The 22870-nt window shown below is 47.7% G+C and overlaps 1 protein-coding gene across 2 annotated transcripts in view; it reads left to right on the top strand.

The window, feature by feature from the left end:
• Positions 1 to 6045: 6045 nt before the first annotated feature.
• The window catches only part of ABCB10 (ATP binding cassette subfamily B member 10), a 33967-nt gene continuing 17142 nt past the window's right edge, over positions 6046 to 22870 (top strand). The window contains exons 1-4 of one of the 2 annotated variants that reach the window (XM_027047028.2): positions 6046 to 6784; positions 16307 to 16507; positions 17365 to 17567; positions 21832 to 21966. In XM_027047028.2, the coding sequence (XP_026902829.1) occupies positions 6268 to 6784; positions 16307 to 16507; positions 17365 to 17567; positions 21832 to 21966 (1056 nt within the window). In that variant the 5' untranslated portion in view covers positions 6046 to 6267. The remainder of the gene's footprint in view (positions 6785 to 16306; positions 16508 to 17364; positions 17568 to 21831; positions 21967 to 22870) is intronic. The other variant, XM_015082437.3, reaches the window with a different exon arrangement.

Here is a 22870-nt window from a genome sequence, read left to right as displayed (position 1 = left end):
TTACCAGACGTTTCCCCTGGCTGCTTTATTTTTTTTTTTATATCCTAAATTCACTTCAGCAAGTTTAGAAATTGCTTTTCATGGGTTTAGTTGGAATTATGTTAGATCTATAAATTAACGTGAGAAAACCAACTTGGCTGCTAGGCATGTGCTTTGGAAACTGATTGCCAGAATTCAAATCCTACTCTGCCATCTACTATTTGTGTGATTTGAGGCAAAATGCCTCGCCTCTGGGGGCCACAGCTTCTTCATTTGTTTAAAAACAAAAACAAAAAACAAAACAAGGGATGCCTGGGTGGCTCAGTCGGTTAAGCATCCAACTCCTGATTTCGGCTCAGGTCAGGATCTCATGGATCATGAGCTCGAGCCCCGTGTTGGCCTCTGCATTGCAGGGAGCCTGCTTGGGATTCTCTCTTCCTCTCTCTCATCCCCTTTCCCTTAAACTAAATAAGCAAACATTAAAAAAAAAAAAAAAAAAAGACCCACCCCCTAAAAATGTAGTGCGATTATGTGTACAAATTGCTTAACATAGAACCTGGTACATATCGAGTAGTATTCAGTCTATATATCCAGGAAAATATTGCATTTCTTCATTTTATTTAAGTCTTATTTCTACCTAAGCACAGCTTTATTATTGCCTTCACATTTGTCTTGTACATTCTTTTTAATTTCTTAGGTGTTTTACCTTTTTATTGCAATTATGAATGCCATTTTTTGGCAGTGAATTCTCTACCTTCATATCCAGGAAAACCAATTTTTTGCCAATGTTGGGTTCAACTGTCTTGTAGAATTCTCTTGTCGCTTCATTATATTTTCAGTTGACTCTCTTTGGTTTTTTTAAGTAAAGAAGGATATAATTTGCCTGTAATGACAATTTCATCTTTCTCTTGTCCATAACTACACCTCGCTTATTTTTGTCTCTTGCATTGGGTAGGACCTCCAGCACCACATTTCACAGTAGCGGTGATAAGTGGCATCTATGCTTTATTTCTGGTTTAGATAAGATGGTCTCTGTTGGTTCACTAGTAAGTATGATGTTACCTAATGGCCTGATCGAGATGCTTTTTCTCAGGGCACTGATTGTGCAATGTGGCAGTTCTATTCTTATCATGTTAGTTTAGTAATAATGTGTTTTTTCTAAGTCTTTTAATATTCTGTCAGATATGATTTGCTGTGGTTTTATTAAGGATTTATATGTTGATATTTTCCTGTGTTTTGCTTTTGGTGGTGATCTTTGTTAGATGTAAATATTAAGGCTAATGAATTTCATAAAATGGATTAAGAAGTCTATCTTTTTCTTATGCTTCGGAATAGTTTATATACCAGGGGAAACATTTATTCTTGAAAAATTTGAAAGAAGCCCTCGACACAAGTATTTGTAAAACTAAGCAAAAATAAAAAATAAAAATAAATAGCCCTCAACACAAGAGTTTGTAAAGATAAGAAAAATAAATTTTAAATGTTTCCTCTTTTTTCTACATAGGAGGCTATCTCTTATTGTTTTCTTAATTTCTTAATAAATACTTTTAGCATATTTTTTAAAAAGCTTTGATTTTTTTTTTTTTTTTTTTTTTTTTTTTTTTTTTTTTGAGAGAGAGAGAGAGAGCGTGAGCAGGTGAGGGGCAGAGAGAGAGGAGACACAGAATGCAAAGCAGGCTCCAGGCTCTGACCTGTCAGCACAGAGCCTGATTCAGGACTCAAACCCACAGACCGTGAGATCATGACCCGAGCCAAAGCTGGATGCTTATGCAACTGAGCCACCCAGGTGCCCCCGCATATTTTTTAATAGACGTTGGAAAATCCAAAAAGACACATACCCTAATACCCTGGCCATTCACTTCTCCATAGAGAAAACCACTGTTCCTTGTGTATCCTTGCAAAGATACTCTGTTAATGCATGAGTGTGTGTGTGAGTATATATATTTTTATTTTTTACTTAAATAGAGCATACTATACATGCAGCTCTGCACCTTGTTTTTTTCATTGTATGTCTTACGGTATGGTTCCAAATTGGCATATGTAGAGTTGCCTCATCCTTTCTAAAGATTGCATGGCCTTCCACTGCCTGGATATACCCCAATTTATTTAACTGATGCCTAATGCTAGACTATAGTTTCCAGGCTTTTAAAAAAAATTTTTTTTAATGTTTATTTTTTTGAGAGAGAGAGAGGGAGAAGATAGGGGAGAGGGAGAGAGAGAGAGGGAGACAGAATCTGAAGCAGGCTCCAGGCTCTGAGCTGTCAACACAGAGCCCGATGTGGGGCTTGAACCCATGAGCTATAAGATCACGACCTGAGTTGAAGTCAGAAGCTTAACCCATTGAGCCACCCAGGCGCCCCCCCCCTTCTTTAAATTACTTTTCCAGTCTTTTGATATTATAAACAATATGCAATGAATCTTTGTATAAATCTATCATTCCATACATGTGAGAGTGTATATAGAATTTAAATTCCTAGAAGTGACACACCCATTGGAATGGCTAAAATTCCAAACAGTGATAACACCAAATTCTGGCAAGGATGTGGAGGAACAGAAGCTCTCATTCATTGCTGGTGGGGATGTGAAACAATGCAGCCACTTTGGAAGACAGTTTGGCAGTTTCTTACAACACTGAACGTACAATCCAGCGATCTCTCTCTCCTTTGTGTTTACCAAGAAGAGGTAAAAACTTTTGTTTGTATAAAAACCTGCACGTGGATGTTTATAGCATCTTTCTTCCTAATTGCCAAAACTTGGAAGGAACCAAGACTTCCTTCTGTAGGTAACTGGATAAACTTCAGTACAGACGAGGGATTAGTATTCAGGGCTGGAAAGAAATAAGCTATCAAGCCATGGAATGACATGGAAGAAACTCAAAGGCCATTACTAACTGAAAGGAGCCAATCCGAAAGGCTACATACTGTACATTGGACATTCTGGAAAAAGGCAAAACTATGAAGACAGTAAAAAAGATCAGTGCTTCCTGGGGCGAGGGGGAAGGAGGGATGGATAGGCAAAGCAGAGGATTTTTAGGCAGTGAAACAATTCTGTATGATGTTGTAATGGTGGATACGTGTCCTTATACATTCATCCAAATGTACAACACCAAGAGTGAATCCTAATGTTAACTATGGACATCCATCAGTGGACTCTGGTGAGGGTGTTGTTGGGGGCGGGGGGGAGGCTGTGCTCGTGTCAAGGCACGGGGCAGGTGGGAAATTCTGTATCTTCCTTTCAATTTTGTCGTGAGCCTAAAACTGCTCTGAAAAATAGCCTATTTTTAAAAATCCTGGAAGTGACATTGTGCGATCAAAGGATATATGTATTTACATTGTTAATAGATATAGCAAGTGCTTTCGTGGAGCAACTGACATTTTTCACCAACATGTGGACACCTCACCCTTATCAAGGCAATGCAGTAAAACTTTTTGATCTTTATTCAAATGATTGAGGAGAATCATGGTATCTGCTTGTCATTTTAGTTTTCATGTCTCCTATTATAAATCAGATAGGGACACCTGGGTGGCTGAGTTGGTTAAGCGTCCAACTCTTGGGTTTCAGCTCAGGTCACGATCTCACGGTTGATGAGTTCGAGCCCCGTGTCGGCTCTGGGCTGACAGCTCAGAGTCTGGAGCCTGCTTCGGATTCTGCGTCTCCCTCTCTCTCTGCCCCTCCCCTGCTCGTGCGCTCTCTCTCTCTCAAAAATAAATATTTTTTAAAAATTGATACCCTACTCCTACTCCAATATGGCTTCATCTTACTTTAATTTACTATATCTGCGACCACTCTGTTTCCAAATAAGGTCACATTCTGAGATACCAGAGTTAGGATTTCAACATATCTTTTTTGGAGGAACACAATTCAACCCATAACAACCTTCCTCTAGAGTCTTTGGGGAGGGGGTGAGAGAGAACGTAAAAGCGAAAGACGCCGAAACCTTCTGCTTACACTGCATTCAGCCTGCCTGAGTCATATTGCTGAGATAGTTACAGCCTCAGCCTTCACTCTAAGCACACAATGCAGATGAGTTACCAAAAACTTCAATCTGGACTTCAGAGGAATTTACAAAACACTTCTGCCCCATGTAGATTGCACCCCTTCCTGGTTCATGCTTGAGGGAACTGTATGTAGGCTCATCTTTCAGCCATTGCCTCGCCACTCCAGTCCTTGACTGCATAACCTGCAAGCTTGAATTAAGAGAAAAAGAAACGTACAAAGAAAGGTCAAATGACAGCCCCACCTCCATCCTTATCAGATCAGAGACCTCACACCAGGAAGATTTTTGTTTGCTTCTTGTACTGCCCATGGGGGCGGGGCAGGGCAGGGGTCCTGCTGTCCACATGAGCTCCCTGTTCGCCCTTTGAGAGGTATAGGAACCCACAGGTGGAACTGTTCTCGAAGTAATTCCACTGCTCTCAAGTTTCCGTCAAAAGACATCCTTTTTGAATTCAACACCTGTTGCCCACTAAACCTATTAAGAGTCTATTCATGGAAGGCCAGATTTTACTGCTTGGTTCAACCACACCTCTACCAAGAGCCCTTTCTGTCTGTCATTGGTCAGGATTTGGACTTTTGTTTGTTGTCTCAGGATTAAGGCACAGGCTTTTCTTGCTTTTCTATGGTGTTTTATACTATACCCTGCATCCTAGAATTTAGACACCGATGAGAGGCTAACCTAAGTCATGGTTAACTTGGGTGGGGATTCCATGCTCCCCTGGGTCTAAGAGGTTGGAATTTAGAGGAAGGCATGCTTCCTGCTCACTTCCTGCTCATCAGGGCATTTGAAGCACTATTTAATTCCACACCACCTTTCTATGATCAGTACTTCCTCTCAAAAGTCCTACACTCCTTACCTACCAGGGCCCCAAGGAGGGTGAGGTAAGTGAGGCACTCTCCTGGGGGTGAAACTTAAAGGGGCCTAAAAAGTGTCCGTAATCAAGATAAATAACTTTCATGCAAAAATAGAAAGAATAATTGGCAAAGTAGGCCAGCTGCTAACTGCCTAATTTTGTAAATAAGGTTTTTAGGAATGGGATTAAGGTGGGAGGAGAGAGGCAGGATTGTGCAAATGCAGAAATGCATTTGAAATTTTGATACATTGCTCATGATGGATTTTTTTGCATTAATTTTGATTTTAAAAAATATTGCATTAAAATATTTATCTTGATTATGGGGGTTTAGGGTTTTTTTTCTCGAATCCATACATTTTGCGATTGAAGCACGTGTCTCTCACTAGCCTTACCCTCGTATCGGCTTTGTAAAATTACCAGTCAACAAAAACTCAATCCACCTTCTTCAGCCACGCCTCATACATGTTAGAGAATCAGGCTGGTCCCATCCCTAATCCCCCAGCGTACAGATGCCTGCACCTTGAAGTCTCCTTGCGTCCCGGTGGGTTTTAAGATCCTCTCCTCTGGCTTTCCTTGCACGTGCATTAAAACACTACATTGCATTTAGATTGGTCTTCTGCACTCTCAGCAGCCGGGGTGTCTCGACCATGTGTTTTTGCACTTCGGCTCAGGTTAGGAAATGATCTCTTCCTTTCCTCAAAGTTATCCAATTTCACGGCTCGCCAACCACCTCCTCCAACCACGACGCCTTCCATAACCGCGCTGACCTGCAGCGGTGTCCTCTCCAGCAACGTTCTGCGTCTCGGTCCGTGCTCGGCCCTGAGACGTAGGGTGACAGGACCGGCCCCAGCCAGGGTCGCCGGGGCCGCGGACCCTCCCCGAGCCCAGACCAGCTCGCTGTCGGGCCGCCGCATCCCTTCACCGGTCATCGTGTGATCCGGTCTGCGCGCTCCGCCGAGTCGTCCGGCGTGAGAAAGGGCTCGCAGGTTTTTACGGGAAGGGACTGAGAAGCGCGAAAAAGCTCCCCGCACGATAGTGCGCAGGCGCAGCAGCGCCCGACGCTTTCTTCAGCCCCGTCTTTGGCGCCGCCGGCTCCGCGCCCCGCGCTCGGCAGCCCGGTGGGGGGCGCTGCGGGGAAGGACCCCCGAGGCGGGAGGGGGCTCCTCGGAGGGGGTGTGGTGCGGCGCCCGGGTCGCCGCCCTCGGGGGCGGGGACCCGTGCGGGCGGAGGGCCGCGGCTAGGACGGGCATGGGGCGGGCGCGACCCGGGGCGTGCGCGGGGGCCGGGGGCCCGAGGAGAAGGGTGACGGCGGGTGACAACGGGCGGGGCTGCGGGCGGCGCCGCGTTCACGCCCTCTGCTCGGCCGGGCCGGGAGGGTCCTCGGCCTCTGTGCGCGCCGGGCCGGGCAGGCTGAGGCGCACGGGGCGGACGCGGCGCCATGCACGGCCCCCCTGCTTGGCCGCTGCGGCTGCTCGTGTGGCGAAGCCCGGCCGCCAGAACGTGGGCCCCGGGCGCCCGTGTCCCGGGGCCCCGGCCGCAGTTGACGGGCCTTTGGCCGGCGCGGCCTTGGGGCGCGGGGCCGCGGCTCCTCGGGGATGCCGGAGCCGCGCGAGGCCCGCGCCGCTGGACTAGCGGCTACCCGGGCGGGGGTCCCCGCGGCCCCGGGGGCGGAGCAGGCCTCGCGCGGCTCCTGGGGCTGTGGGCGCGGCCCCCCGGCGCCTGCAGGTGCTGGGGGCTCGCCGGGCCCGGCGCTGCGCGGCTCCCGCGCGCCGGGCTCCCGGGCGGCCCAGCAGTGGCCGCCCGGGTCGGGGACGAGGCCAGGCAGCGCGGGCCGGCTTTGCCTGCGGCCGCGGCGACTCCGGGAGACGACTCGCGAATGCGCTCCGCGGCGGCCAGGCGCTCGGATGCCCGGAAACTTCTGGGGCTGGCGTATCCGGAGCGCGGGAGGCTGGCAGGTAGGGCTTTTTCTCCGTCCGTTCTCTTCCCAACGCTGGTCAGCACCCCTTACAAAGCGCGTGGTCCCGCGACCGCCGAGAGGGGCCGCATGAGAGACCCTGGGCCACTTGTAACACTGGGTGTAGGGACGGGCTGGCTTCTTACCTGGGGATCTCCACCAAGAAGGGCTGGGTGGAGCGCTCACCTCCCGGTAGCACTGTCGAGCGTTCAGGTTGGCCGAGTTGTGTTTTATGTTTCTCAGCTTGACACATGATACGAGTGGAGCAGTATTTCATTATTGGAACCTTTGGGTCTGTTCTGCTTTGGCATTGCCAGTATTCTCAGAACGGGCCGCGTCCCTCCCCCCCCCATTGTAAAATTTATTCTAGCCAAAAATATACCTATTTTGTATTATACACTGATACTACTTAAAAACATTTTTTGCCTTAGACAAGTTTATTAAACAGCATTTTTTTTTTTTTTTTGCTGTGTGAAGTAAAACAGTCTAAACCTTTCAGATTTGTCTCGTGCTTTTTGCCTCCCTCAATGGTAAGCAGGAAGTTACTAGCTCTTCAAAAAAAATCAAACACTGCCTACCATCAGTGATCTGTAAACCCCAGAAACTTTGAGCAAACTATAGACCAAACCCCAACTAAATCATAATTGAGTAATTTTTTAAAGAAATAAAAGTGAATGTTTTTAAATGTGTATTTTTTTGAGAGAGAGAGCGTGAGCCGGGGGAGGGACAGAGAGGGGGACAGAAGATCTGAAGCAGGCTTCTTGCTGTCTGCACAGAGCCTGACTTGGGGCTGAACCCACTAACCGAGGGATCACGACCTGAGCCAAAGTCAGACACTCTGCCGACTGAGCCACCCAGGCGCCGCAAAATGAATGTTTCAGAACGATTTTCTATAGCTCCTCGTTTTTAACCATAATTCGGGAAATGTTGGCCTTTTAAGATTTAAAAGTTTCTGAGGTTTCCCTAAATCTTCATTTCTTTAATAAATATTTATTGAGCCCCCTCAGTGTCTGGTGGGCCATGGGGTTGCGTGGGTGAGCAGAAAGAAACACAGTTCCTGTTCCTCCTAGGGCTTTCAGCTTAGTGGGGAAGAAACATAAATGAAACAATCATATGACTGGAGAGAAAGCTGCAACCGTGATGAGGGCTTGGGATCGAGGCCCGTGAGCTTGTCAGATGCAGCCCTTGAAACAGTGAGAATCCCACACGCTTTGCCGCAAATCCCCTGCTTTAGAAAAGATTTTCCAAGAGAGTCATTTGCAATGTAGGGCAGGTTGGTGCTACGGAGGAGGGCAGATAGGGAGAGAATGTTTCTCTTCTTACTGTTGAAGCTTAGGGGAATTCTTGGTATCACTGAGGCAGAAAGAATTTATGTCATGGCTCACTTGATTGTATGTAGATTTTGATGGAAATAAAGATCTTTTACTCTATTAAAAGAACATTTTGAGACTGGAAGATCCCACTGGACTGTGAGCTGCTTGAGAATGGCGCTGGGTCTAATTCTGTCTAGTTCTTAGCATGTGTGCTGCCTAGAGCAGGGGCTCCGAGTGCCTGAGGTGGAAGAATAAATAATGGTACAACCAGGCCCAGATTGAGGCCCAAACGTAGAGACCCTGAACCCTACAGGGTGTGTCTGCCATTCCCATATGCAACTCAGAGTGAGTGCCAGGAAAACCAGGGGTTTTTAAAGTTTATTTATTTATTAAGAGAGGGAGAGAGAGTGTGCAAGTGAGTGGGGGAAGGGCAGAGAGCGAGGGAGAGAGAGAAGCCCCAGCAGGCTCCACGCTGATAGCACAGAGCCCCACGTGGGGCTCGATCTCACAAACCGTGAGACGACCTGCGCCGGAACCAAGAGTTGGACACGTAACCGGCTGAGCCCCCCGGGTGCCCAGTTTTGTTTTATTTCTGAGATATTAGGCGCTGAGAAGGTTTTTTAGGTGTCAGGCTTTGCTGGTGCCCACATGGGCTCGGCACCATGGGTAGCCTAGCCCCGCACCTCGCGTGCCCATCATCCCTGTACCTTCTTACTCTGTTCCCACATGTCCCACCATGCTGGTATGTGGAGAAGTAAAGCAAGAGCTGTACCGCCTTTTATTATAAGAAGAGCTGTTTTGGGGCGCCTGGGTGGCTCAGTCGGTTGAGCGTCCGACTTCAGCTCAGGTCATGATCTCACAGTTCGTGAGTTCAAGCCCCACGTCGGGCTCTGTGCTGACAGCTCAGAGCCTGGACCCTGCTTCAGATTCTGTGTCTCCCTCTCTCTCTGACCCTCTCCTGCTCATGCTCTGTCTCTCTCTGTCTCAAAAATAAATAAAACATTTAAAAAATTTAAAAAAAAAAAGAGCTGTTTTGATCTGCCTCGCTGAATAATTGTGAACATTTAATCTGAGAAAGGCTGAGGTTGGTTCACTAATTCTTCTAAACAATCAGCACGTGTTGTACCTTATAAGGAAATCTGATGAAAAACCCTTACTAGGACATACGGTTTCCTTAAAAGTCATTGTGTATGATATATTGAAGCCAATCTGGATGTTGGCATTTGTGGGATTAAAAGGAAGTGGGGTGTCATGTCGTCATTAATTTGTAACTTATCATCATAAGGGCAGCCTCAGATGTTGGCACAGCTCTTCGAAATGCTACAGATAAAGAGCTGTGTGCGTGTGTGCGTGCGCATGTGTGTGTTATAATCAAGAGACCAAAAAAAAAAAAAAAAAACCCGAGTTGCAGAGAAGGAATTCCAATGTTAACGTGCTGGTTTTTAGGAAAACAAACGCAAACGTCCTTTTTTAACAATTCAGCCATACATCTGATTAACGACATTTTCCTCTGTCTTCAGCAGTTTGCTGAGTATGCCACCTGAAGTGCGTGACCAGGAAAGTTGGATCTTAAGTAATTTGTGTCAGAAACTGTAAAATCAGGGTCTGCCATTTGAACTGTTTCCAGATGTGTGTGTGCAGAGAGCGGTCATAGCGTCACCCACACAACCCCCCCCCCCCGGTCTTCTAGAGGCACTGCAGCCCCTCATCCGCCCCTGTGCCCCCTCCCCTGCTACCCACTTGCTAGAGGAATCCGCAGCCCATCTTCCTACAGCTGTGGCCCACAGCGGTGCTCTCCGGTCTCACTGATAACTCTTCCTCTTATCCCCTTGGCCAGAAGGAGTCTTCAAAGATACAGGAGCTCACTGAGGAGCCCCTAGTGGACTGCTGGGATAAGAAGCCATTTGTCAGAGCCCCTTGCTGCGCCTGGCAGATAGAGGGGGGAGGTGGAGGGCTCTGACCATCCCATTGAGTTAGGGGCAGGGAGCACTGCGTGAGCTGATCTCAGCAGTGAGGTGTGTGGGCCGTTGGGGTCCTGTGGGGTCGTGACCACAGTGCCAACCTGGAGGTGCACACAGAGACACCTTGCCAGGCAGGTTCCCGGTTACACTGTGCAAGATACACCACACCCCTCCACCCACACTGTTCAGTTGAGGCCTCTGTGGAGGACCTGGGAGGGTGCCTCTCACTTAAAATACTGATAAGGGCTGTGTGCTTTGAGATTAGGGCCATTCTGAGAACCCCATGCCCACCGGGAGCTTTTGCTGAATGTATAAGTTATATTTTATGAAGTGACCAAAAACAATGAAGTGATAAAGCCAGTGAATACGGTAAACAAGGAGAGGATGAGCTGTGCTGAGAGCGACTATTCCCTGACATCCCCAGTCAGGACAGAGGCTCTGACAAGGACAGTACTAACTGGCACATGAGGCTGCACCTTTGAAATGGGGACTGCTCCAGAAAGCGGGGGATGTTTGTTTGCTCCGGAGACACCATATATCAGAGAACGCCTTAACGTTCTGTAGCTGTGCTATGAAACGTGTTAGCATTGATTTAAGTGGAAAGTGCATACCAGTTTTAAAAGAACTTGGTATGAAGAAAAAAAAAAGTGAAGTATCATTGTAGGGTTCGCTATTATTTTTATGTAGATTACATGTTGCTTAATAACTTGGATATATTGGATCGAGTGTGTTGTTAAAATTAATCTTACCCACTCCCTTTTACTCTTTTAATGTGGCGATTAGAAGATTTAAAATTACATAGGTGGCTCAGTCGGTTAAGCGTCCGACTTCAGCTCAGGTCATGATCTCGCGGTCCATGAGTTCGAGCCCCACGTCGGGCTTTGTGCTGACAGCTCGGAGCCTGGAGCACCTGCTTCGGATTCTGGGTCTCCCTCTCTCTCTGCCCCTCCCCCACTCGTGCTCTGTCTGTGTCTCTCTCTCTCTCTCAAAAATAAATAAACATTAAAAAAATAATAAAATTACATGGGTGGCCGTCGTGTCCCCTGAGCAGAGAGTACTGGAGGCAAAGGCAGTCCCCCCCCCCCCAATTGCAAATATGACCCAGATGCCTCAGTCTTCAGCACATGCTGACAGTCTGGAAGGTCTTTGTTCTGCGTGAACCTAAGAAGTTTCCTAAATGCTCTGCTTCCTGCTAGTCCGCCAGCCCCTCGCGCCTTCACTTCCTTCCCTATCCAGTTTAGATGCCAGGCTTCTTCACCTCACCCTCGAACCTGGAGTATCTTCTACTCCTTTGTTCCCCATGGTACCCACCTTGCATCCACGGAAATGTCTCCCAGATGCCTGAAAACTCAACATGTCCAAAATCCAAAGTTGCCTTCCTCCCCCAAACTGCCTTTTCTGCTGCCGCTTTTCTCAGAGAGTGGGCTGCTGTGGGAACCCCTTTGCCAAAGCCAGAGACATTCTTGACTCCTTGTGATGGGGACAACGGAAGTGCTATCTACTATGTATTGTTTGCTAGATATCGGGCACCATACCAGATGCTTTACATGTATGTACTGAATTTTCTCCTTGTGGTATCTCTATGAAAGAGGTATTATTTTTATTGCCGTTTTACAGATGAAGAAACTGAGGCACAGAGAGGTTGAGTGACTCAGTGAAGGTCCAACAGCTAGATGGCAGAGCTAGGTCTCAGTTTAGAACCTACCCTCCTAACACGCTTCCCAAATCCGGTCAATTCTCGGGTCCTCTGGAGCCTCGTTCCTAAAAACATCTGCAGTCCTGGTCACCTTCCTTGTCCCCTCTGTCCCCACCCTAGTTCCCCCAGGCCCCCTTGCCTGAAACCCTGGAACACCACACCGTAAGCGGTCTCCGTCTGCGGTCATGCTGGCCTCCACTTCTCTCCTTTCACTCTGCAGCCAGAGCGGGACATTTAAAATGCAACGCTGCCTGTAGCACTCGCCCGCCTAAAGCCCTCTGACAGCCTGCCATACTGCAAATTCCCTGTTCCGCTTCACAATCTGGAGCCCCCCACCTCTCCACTTTATTTCTCAGGGCTGCTTTTGTGTCACGAGGTCCCTATTCCAGCTCTGTCCTGCAGCCATTCTGCTGCTTCCTGGCCTGCCCCAACCCCGGGCTCATGCCCATTCCTCTGCTTGGAACGTAGGAAGAAGAGGAAGGCTTTGTGTCAGAACAGGGTTCTGTACTATATGAACTGGGTGACCTTGGGCAAGCGCCCTCACCTCTTTGCTGGAGTTGCCTCTAAAATAATGAGGATAAGAGGGGTGCTGGGAAGATTCAAGGAGATAATGCCTATCAGAGGCTTCAGATCATGGTGGGGGCTCATTTTTGTGCTTCGTCTTTAGTCCTGGAACGACACTGGGGATAGCTGTACCGGCCTGATGGTCAGATGCGTCGCTAAAAGATTGGTTCTATGTCCAGCAGCTGGGGGTCATGCTGTAGAGCTTCTTCCACCCACCCCAAAACCTCTGTGCTTTCATGAGTAAACTCTACATTTTAGGATTTCTTCCCTCCTCCCTTTGAAGGATATTTCACTTTTTGGATGCCGTGGTTCAGTAGAACGAGGATAACCTTCAGGAAGATACCTGAAGAAATCTGTCAAGAGATACATAACAGTTGCTGGGGTCCCATCAGGCAAGAGGCTTAACCATGGAAAACAGTTGAAGAATTTCAGAAGGGTTGCAGTGTCCTTGGCATGTTGGGTTTAGGGAGGAATCTGGAACGATAGTTCTGGTTCAAATCTAAATTATTCACTAATGTCAAAGACAGTGGTATGTAGGGAAGACGTCCATTAAAAAGAATCCATCTAATTGAAAGCTAAAAAAAATCTTTTATTTTACTTTTGTCTACGTTCATTTACTTTTGTCTATTTTATTTTACTTTTGTGTCCTGCATTGTAGGAGAAGGACACAAATGGCAATAAAACAGGCTGATAATCTTTTTTTTTATTAAAAGGAAAAAGGGGATATCCTGGAATGAGTTTGGATTCAACTAAATTCTTTCCTCTTTGTAATCGTTATTATGACTGTGTCAGAACTAGGGTTCAGGATGTAAATCGTGGGGCATTTCATTCACGAACTCCAGATTCTGATTTGGAATCATCAATTTGAATTAAAAGACGGGAGGAGGGAGGGAGAAATGGACCCTTCTGGCACTTCACATGCCTTGCACCCGTGGAGGCGTTTGCCAGAGCGAAAGAGCAGACTGGAGAGACTAGCTAGCTACTGATGACAGATGAAACAGAAAGGCCTCTCAGGTTAATCCCTCGTTCCTCAGGACGCCTCTCTCCGGAGCACACCAGCTCCCTGAGGTTGTGCTGGGCAAAATCCCGAGTAAACATTCTCTGTGCCTGGTGGGCTTTCAGTCCCTCTGGGCTCTTGTCGTCAGGAGCGTGGCATTTTGAAACAAGACCCCAGGTCTTGCATCAAAATGAAACGGCCCTTGACCAGGTTCACATTATTCGGTGAAACTGTGGTTGTGTGGTATGAAGCCAGACACAGGAACTTTCTGGCTCTGCGCAAAGAATCACTTCCATGTGGACTTCCCGAGGCACCAGATATTCCGTTCCTAGTTAGGCTCACTGAGGCACTTGGATGTGGTAGACTTTTATGCCTTCTTTGCCCCAGTTCAGTTTTTTTATTCATCCAGCAGATGTTTATTGAACTTCTCCTGCGTCTCTGTCCCCGTAGGCAGTGGGAGTATAGCAGTGAACGAAACAGGCAAAAATCTTCTGGGTCCTAGTGGAGAGTAGACAGTAAACAAGTGACACTTTTGGTTTAGAATGCCAGAAGGTGGCAAGTGGAAGGAGAAGGAGGAAGAGGGAGTGATGCAGGCAGTGTTTGGGTATCTGTATTTTGACGACGGTTGTCAGAAGGTCGTCCGCTAAGGGCTTCTCCAGAACAGGATGTCAGGAGGCCTCGAGGAAGGAAGAGAGCCATTGTGGGAAATGTTCGCTCCCTAAACGCCTCCCCTTTCTCCTAGTGCTCTGCCAGCCAGCTAACCGTTGGCACTGAGTCTGCTCTTTGCTCTTTTTTAAATCTAAACAAATATTTTTGATTGAAGTCTAGTTGATGTGCAAAGTTATATTCGTTCCAGGTGTAATATATTGAATCATCAACTCTGCCCTTTACTCCGTGCCCACCATGATAAATGCAGTCGCCATCTGTCACCAGGCAGCCTTTAGTACTGCATTATTGACTGTATTCCCCAGACTGTACTCCGCATCTCTGTGGCTTATTTATTTTATAACTGGAAGCTTGTTCCAGTTCATCTCCTATATCTATCTCTCTCTTTTTTTTAATTTTTTGTTTAACGTTTATTCATTTTTGAGAGACAGACAGAGACAGAGTATGAGCGGGGAAGGGGCAGAGAGAGAGGACACAGCATCTGAAGCCGGCTCCAGGCTCTGAGCTGTCAGCACAGAGCCCGACACGGGGCTCGAACTCACGAACCGCGAGATCATGACCTGGGCCGAAGGCGGACGCTCAACCAACTGAGCCACCCAGGCACCCCTGTATCTGTCTCTTAATACTCTCTCCCACCTTTCCTCTGGTAATCTCCAGTTCTCTGTATTTAAGAGTCTAAAATATTTTGTTTGTCCATTTGTTTTGTTTTTTATGCTCCAAATGTAAGTGAAGTCACGTGCTGTTTGACTTTCTTTGTCTGACTTACCTTACTCAGCCTAATACCCACTCGGATTATCCATATTAGAGGAAATGGCAAGCCCTCATGCTTTTTTATGGCTGAGTAATATTCCACTGTGTGTGTGTGTGTGTGTGTGTGTGTGTGTGTGTGTGTGCGCGCGCGCGCGCGTATACCACACTATCCATTCATCTGTGGATGGACACTTGGTATTGTAAATAATACAATCTATATTCTTTTTATTGAGGTTACGTGAAAGTAATACCTTTAACTGCAGTGGTTAGCATTAGACAAAACACCAAGAGAAGCAATTGCTACTTGCAGGGTGTGAGAGCTCCCATCTCCTGGGGTTCCGTCCGTGTCGTGTTCATCTAGGAGCCTCGCCATGACTTTAAGGTGGTGGTACTAGGTGGGTTCCTAATAGGACCAAGCTCAAAAGTACGCAGTAGCACATACCCTGCCCCCCAGTCACCCTGGTCTTAAGAAGGAACTTTTGTTGCCTGCATCTGATTACTCTCCTGGAGTTGTCCTGTGTGTACGTAAACTTCGAAACCAACAAGAAAACGTTAACATCCGGGTCCTGGGCTGTTTTCACTAACATTGTAGCTTGGTGACATCAATACCTATAGAGTTGCCCCATTCTTTTTAATAACTGTGTAACGCTCAGAAAATAAATGCTCCTTTATTGATCTAACTTGTTCCCCATTTGTGGATGTTCTGCTGGTATAAGTGATGCTGTAACGAACATCCGTGAGGGTACACGTTTTGCATACACTTAGGGGAGTATACATAGAAGTTAGAATCTTAGAGGCAGAATTGCTGGATCAAAGGGAATGTACATTCACATTTTAACCGATATGATCGCATCACTCTCCGTTGCATTTGTACCACTTTGCACACCCACTAACAGCGCAAATGCCCCTTTTCCTACAGCTTCTTCCAGCACGGTGTGTTACCGATCTCTGATTTTTGCCAATCCAGTAGATGAAAACTGGAATACCTTCGTAGTGTAGATTTGCACTCCCTTATTAGGAATGCACTCACCTGTGTTGTTCCTGGTTGGGTTTTCTCAGTATCTTCCTTTCCGTTAAGACTCTATCCCACTGTTTTTTAGACGGATGAACAATTGTGTTATTATCTATTGTCCTATCATGCCAGTACTCTGGTGCTTTATTCCCCAAAGCAGTAAGATTAAGAGGGAACATACCACATGTGTCATGGATGACAGCAACTGCTTTCCAAAGGTTATTTAAAGTTTTGAAATTCTATACATAATTCAGAGATCTACCTGCGTTGCTTGAATTCCTGGCAAAGAAGACACGATCAAACCTGGGTAAAAGCACAAGTCATCTTCTCTGGCTACTTGGGTATGCTCAGTCACCCTCCTCACTCTGTCCCTGGAAGCTCCTCGGTTCTTGCCTTTAGTCAAGGGCCCGGGAGCTGAAAGAAGGAAACCCGCAGCACCTGCTCTGCGCAAGCTCTGAGAAGCGCATGCTCTGAACAGCTGCTGCGGGCAAGACGCTTGGTGAATTCGGTGCCCCGCCCCTCGCCGAAGCACCCCCGGGCCTGAGAACTTCCTGTGTTTTCTAGCCGCAGTTGGGTTTCTGGCCATGTCCAGTGTCATCACCATGTCCGCTCCCTTCTTCCTGGGGAGGATCATCGATGTCATTTACACAAACCCCACCGTGGACTACAGCTATACCCTGACCCGCCTCTGCCTGGCACTCAGCGGCGTGTTCCTGTGCGGTGCTGCTGCAAACACTGTTCGTGTCTACCTCATGCAGACTTCAGGTAAAAGGGCCCTCACCTTGCCGAGCGAGGCGTTCCAGAGGATTCGCACTGGGGCTCACGTGGGGTTTCGTGCACTCTGGGCCCCCTGTTCCTCTTTTCCCACAGCCCCATCCAGCGGGGACAAAGCCCCATGTCTGGCCAGACATGGGAGCTACGAATATTTTTCGATCCGGCGCTCACTTCTCAGCTCCCCTGGTACGTGGGTGGAAGGGAGGGAAGCCGCCTGTCTTACGGGAGGCACGGCCCGTGGGCAGGAGGCTGGAGTTCTGAGCCTTCTCCAGGGAGCTGTGGAAATCTTGCATGCTCCGTGTTTGTGTTTCCCCTCCAGTGGGCACTGGGGCGATGGTGTTTTACAGCCTTTCCATGACGAGGCCTGGCTGTTAACAGGCCGGTGACAACCACAGAAATCACAGAGCCCGGGGTGCCAGACTCTTCGGTCAGCTGCTCGCCACTTAGCTCATAAAACGCTCTGCGGATGATTAACCGGCCCTTGCCGTTGCTGAGCTCGGTACAGAAAAGGATTGCCAAGGGGGAACAGAATCAGCTTTGGGGAAGTTAGCGTAGGAAGCCTCATTTGTAAATAGTACTGTTTAAAATGTCTCTCAGCGATCAGCGATCCTCTGTTTTATCCCCGGATCCCCTCCTGCGCATCCACGGTCTCCGCACGGTTCCTGAGGCAGAAAGAGTGCTCGTTACCAGTGTGTGCGTGTCAGTGTGCCGGGGCTCAGGGGGGCCAGTTGCCGGCAGGTGGACGCAGGGCCCCAGACGTGCTGGGAGGAGGTTGACGACAGCCGCCCGAGCCGCTGCCTGTTAGCTGGCTCGACCCAAGCTGATGCCGTTCTTGTTTGCTTTTGCAGGTCAGCGCATTGTGAATAGGTTGAGGGCTTCGTTATTCTCCTCTCTTCTGAGGCAGGAGGTTGCTTTCTTCGACAAGACTCGCACTGGAGAATTGATTAACCGCCTCTCCTCGGACACCGCACTCCTGGGGCGCTCAATTACCGAAAACCTGTCGGATGGGCTCAGGGCCGGGGCCCAGGCTTCCATTGGCATTGGCATGATGGTACGTCGGCCTGGCTGGCATCGGCGCCTTCTGGTCAGGGCTTTGGCCTGCGCTGGGCCTCTCAGTCAGGGGATGAGCTCTAGCTGAGCTGTTCTCATCGCCCTGTAAGCCACTTAGCCAGGAGTGCTGCCACAGAGGCACGGGGGATGTGGGGCTCGCTTCCTCCTGTGCGGCCTCCTGCGCCCTTCATTTCTCCAGGATGACTTCTTATCTGGAGCGTGCACCATTAACATTTAGGAAAGATTGCATTATTGCCTGGGTTTTCTAAGAATGTGTGAAAGAATGTTGCTGAAAAAAGCAACAGGTGGAAGGAGCGCTTTGAGTGCCAAGCTGTGTGTTAGAGGAAAGGTAAATAAGTTACATTCCACCCGCCTTCCCCCGGCCCCCACCAAAAAATGCAGTAGAGCTGCTATTGCTATCTTGATAAGACCAAGGGATGGTTTCCTTTCCTCTTCGTAAGGAAGACGATAAACTCTATCCTGTACACGAGTGGGTCTGTACTCCACTGAAGTGAGCTCTCTCTACTCCCGCAGCCCCTTTTCCTGCCTTAACCGGGTGGCTTGAGCACCGTCGTCTGTTTGCCTTGCTTCTTCAAACCCTGTTTCTGTTCAGACCTGTGCTGCTGGCCGCTAGAATGTAATGCAAACTACATAGGTCATTTTAAACTTTCTAGTAGCCACAGTTTATTATTATTTTTAAATGTTATTTATTTATTTTGAGAGAGAGAGAGAAAATAAATGTTATTTATTTATTTTGAGGGAGAGAGAGAGAGAGAGCGCGAGCAGGGAGAGGCAGAGAGAGAGGGAGAGAGAATCCCAAGCAGGCTCTGTGCTGTCAGCGCAGACCCCAAAGCAGGGCTCGATCTCACGCACCGTGAGATCCTGACCCGAGCTGAAGTCAAGACTCTGACACTTAACTGATCGAGCCACCCAGGCACCCCTCTAGTAGACACATTTTATTTTATTTATTTATTTTTTTTTTTAATTTTTTTTCAACGTTTTTTATTTATTTTTGGGACAGAGAGAGACAGAGCATGAACGGGGGAGAGGCAGAGAGAGAGGGAGACACAGAATCGGAAACAGGCTCCAGGCTCTGAGCCATCAGCCAGAGCCCGACGCGGGGCTCGAACTCACGGACCGCGAGATCGTGACCTGGCTGAAGTCGGATGCTTAACCGACTGCACCTCCCAGGCGCCCCGACACATTTTAAAAAGCAGAAAGAAATGATTTTTTAAATGTTTATTTGTTATTCTTAAGAGAGGGCGAGAGTGAGAGCAAGCAGGGGAGGGGCAGAGAGAGAGGGAGACAGAGAATCGGAAGCAGACTTTCCACTGTCTGCGCAGAACCCGACGTGGGGTTTGAACTCACAAACTGTGCGCCGAAGTCAGATGCTTAACTGACTGGGCCACCCAGATGCCCCCAAGATGAGATTAATTTTAATAACGTATTTTACTTAATCCAGTATAACAAAGCATCAGTTCCACATGTAATTTTTCTAACAATCATTAATCTGATATTTAATATTATTTTTTCATGTTAAGATTTCAAAATCCAATGTGTATTTTATACTCATGGAGCATCTCAATCCGGATGCTAAATTTTCATTGGGAATATTTCAGCTGTGTTTAGATTTGATAACGTTTGCCATTGAAAAGGTAGATTGACATGCCAGAACTTGACCTAAACTTGACCTAACTGAATAGAAATGAAATATTGGTTTTTAAGTTTAAATTTTAGTGAAAGCTAAACAAACTTAGGGATTCAGTTTCTCAGTCACACTGGCTGCATTTGCAGTGATCAGTGGCCATGTGGCCCTATTGTTGTGAGCAGTGCAGTCCTAGATCCCCAGAGTGAAGATTCTAATTGATCCCATCTCCCAGGTAGAGCAGCTTGGGTTTTTGTCCTCTTTGTGTCCACGCAGCGCTCAGTCCAGAGCAGAAGGACGTACTGCCAACCTGAGCCGGTAAGATCTGGTTTATGAAATGAAAAGCCGCTGTGAAATCCCGTGTTTTCTCAAGAAGACCCATCCTGCACTAACGCATCATTCCTAAATATCGATAGTTCTGGGGCTCAGGAAAAGCTGGGAACCTCTTCCTGTAACAGTTTCAGACAGTTCAGAATAAGTCCGATGGCTAATCAGAAGGGGCCTTAGTCTGCTCAGGCTGTCTTAACAAAGTACCATAGAGCGGGTGACATAACCGACAGAGATTTACTTCTTACAATTCTAGAGGTTGGAGTCCAAGGTCAAGGTGCTGGCCAAGTTGGTTCGTTGTGAGTCTCTTCTATTGGCTTGGCTTGTAGGTGGCCGCCATCTTGACATGTGCTCACATGGCCTTTCCTCAGTGCTTGCGTGCAGGTTCTTAGGGGTCTCTTTTCTTAAGGACCCTGATCTCATCAGGGCCCCACCCTCATGACCTCATTTCACTTTAATTACTTCCTTAGAAGCCCCATCTCCAAATATAGCCACAGTAGGGTTAAGGCTTCAGCATATAAATTTTGGGGGGGGCACCAACATTCAGCCTCATGAGTTGGCATCACCTGGGACCTGGTTTTTAGCCCTGGAGGAACAAAAGTAGCCTTAGTTTCTCACAAGCTCCCTGGACCTGACCTCTGATAAGTCTGCTGACAAGAACCTAGTAATGTCTATACCAGACTGCAAGTTTAGTAGTTTACATTACGGGATCTTCCTTCCTACAGTAAGATGTGTGTTCCTGGGGCGCCTGGGTGGCTCAGTCGGTTGAGTGTCCGACTTCGGCTCAGGTCAGGGCCTTGCAGTTTGTGAGTTCGAGCCCCGTGTCGGGCTCTGTGCCGACAGCTGAGAGCCTGGAGCCTGCTCCAGAGTCTGTGTCTCCCTCTCTCTGCCCCTTCCCCACTCGTGCTCTGTCTCTCTCTGTCTCTCAAAAATGAATAAACGTTAAAAAAAAAAAATGTGTGTTCCTGCTCTTCCAAATGCTCCTTTTTGGTGACAAGACCCTGCATTAGGCTTCAAAGACTTATTACCAAGGACGGAACCAGAGCAGAGAGAGGTGGGTGGTGCCGAGACATTCTGATGGCTATTCCGGCCCCACCGCAGAGGACGCCCCATGCAGTTGGTTTGCTTGAGCTCTGTCGGATTCAGGCGCCGGAACTGTGAGGCCTGCCTTGATTGCATCCCTGCCCCTGCACATGGCCTGCAGGTGACCTGCTGGACTGCACGGCCTGTGTGCTCAGGGTGGATGGGTCCATAAGTGGTCAAAGGTGCCCACCACCTTCCTGCCTCAGGGCCTTTGGGCGCTTGCCCTTGTAAGACCCTATTACACCTGCAGTTATCCTCTGTGTGTCTCTCTCTTTTACCCATCTGCTATCTAGCTGTCACTCTGATAAAACTCCACATGGATCAGCTGTCTCCCAGGTGCCTGGAATAGTGTGAGCTCTCTGTAGGCGTTCAGTAACGGGCTGTTGAATGAACGATTGGCTGATCCATTTATCACTGTACGTTTCGGTCTGCGACTTTTCCTCAGCGTTTTAAGAAAGCCTCATGCCGACTATACTATTTCCCGTGCAGATGAGATTTGGCGGATTTTAACCATTTGTTGAAGAGACGCTGGTACCATTGAAAATCCAATCACCGAACTGCAGGGTTGGCAGGAGCCCCATTATGTTATGTCTCTAGAAGTTGATTATTTCCTCCTCGAGCAGCTCCAGTTGCTAGAAACTTCTTATGTTGAGTCCACATCCCTCCTGCCGAGACTTCGGTCCTCTGAGCCCTGGAAACAGCTCCAACTCTTCTTCCACTTGTTAGTCCTACTTTCACCTGATTGTCGATTGATACGGGGTTTTGTGGTGTCTTTGCCGTCTTGGCCATTTCAGTGCGACGTTGCTCTGGTCATTCAGTGCCTTAGAGGGGACCCAGACTTGAATACAGAATTCCTGGTGTGGTCTGGCCAGCGTGGAGCAGCCCGGGCCTCCTTCCTTCACTCCTGTCCTGCCTTCCCCCCCTCTCTCGTTGGACAGCATGGTCTAATGTGCACACAGCACTGTACCGGCTGTGGTCCAGCACTGGACGGTAAAATATTTCCATCCTTTCTTCAGCAGCTTTGTCCGTATTACCCCTGTGTGGTGTGCTCAGTACTCAGGGGGTTTTATGAAGCTTGAAGTTGTCTGAATAACACACACACACACACACACACACACACACACACACACACACCTGTAGTAGGTAATGAAAGTGTCTTGCTGCTCTGTGTAACAAACACCTAACACCTTTTGGCTTTTGTTTTTAACAGTTTTATGTCTCACCTCAACTGGCCACTTTTGTTTTGAGTGTGGTGCCTCCAATATCCGTCCTTGCTGTGATTTATGGACGTTACCTACAGAAGCTAACCAAAGTTATGCAGGATTCCCTGGCACAGACCACTCAGGTAAAAGCCCCTCCCTTACGTGGTCTCCGCTTGGAGGAGATGTGCTTCTGCTTTTCAAAAAAGTACTTCACTTTTCCTTAAGGGAGCCCTCAAGAAGGCTAGAAACCCAGACTAGGTTTCTATGGGCTAGAATCCTATAGATTCTATCCTTCTAGAATAGGCTAGAATCCTAGAAACCTAAAATACTCTGCCTTCTAGACTAGATTACTACCCACACCTTGAAGTAGATCCCACTTGACTAAACATTGTGTGAACTCTTTAGTTCTTTACCATCACTGTTTCTTATAGGATCGCAAAGCTCATTATATTTTGAAAATAATGTCTGCGTGACGCTTTGTCCTTCGTTAATTGAGAAGTGAAGCTTTGCAATGCTATCCAGTATTGCATTTTTTAAAAACTAAACATAGCTGGTACATTTTCATGTTACAAAAAGCATGGGTGTTTATAATTGAAAACTTGAAAATATCAAGAGAAAAAATAACACATATAACTCTACCTCTCAGAATGAATGGTATTAACATTTTGGAGTCTATCCTTTTTACCTATCTTTTTCTCTGTATAAAAATATATTTCACAGGGCACCTGGGTAGCTCAGTCGGTTAAGCATCCAACTCTCGATTTCGACTCACAATCTCACAGTTTCGTTGAGTTCGAGCCCCGCACTGGTCTCTGCACTGACCACACAGAGCCTACTTGGGATTCTTTCTGTATCTCCTCTCTCTCTCTCGCTCTCTCTCTCTCTCTCTCTCTCTTTCTCTCTCTCTCTCTCTCTCTCTCTGCCCCTACCCTGCTCGTACTCTCTCTGTCTCTCTCAAAATAAGTCAATTTTAAAAATATATATATATATTTCAGTATCCATTAGCCCCCACTTGCCTTTCTATCTACATATATATGGCGTGTAAAT

The sequence above is a fragment of the Acinonyx jubatus genome, chromosome D2 (assembly GCF_027475565.1).
Source record: "Acinonyx jubatus isolate Ajub_Pintada_27869175 chromosome D2, VMU_Ajub_asm_v1.0, whole genome shotgun sequence".
Lineage (NCBI taxonomy): Eukaryota > Metazoa > Chordata > Mammalia > Carnivora > Felidae > Acinonyx > Acinonyx jubatus.
The sequence above is the reverse complement of the archived record's forward strand: the minus strand, read 5'-3'. Positions and strand labels throughout refer to the sequence as shown.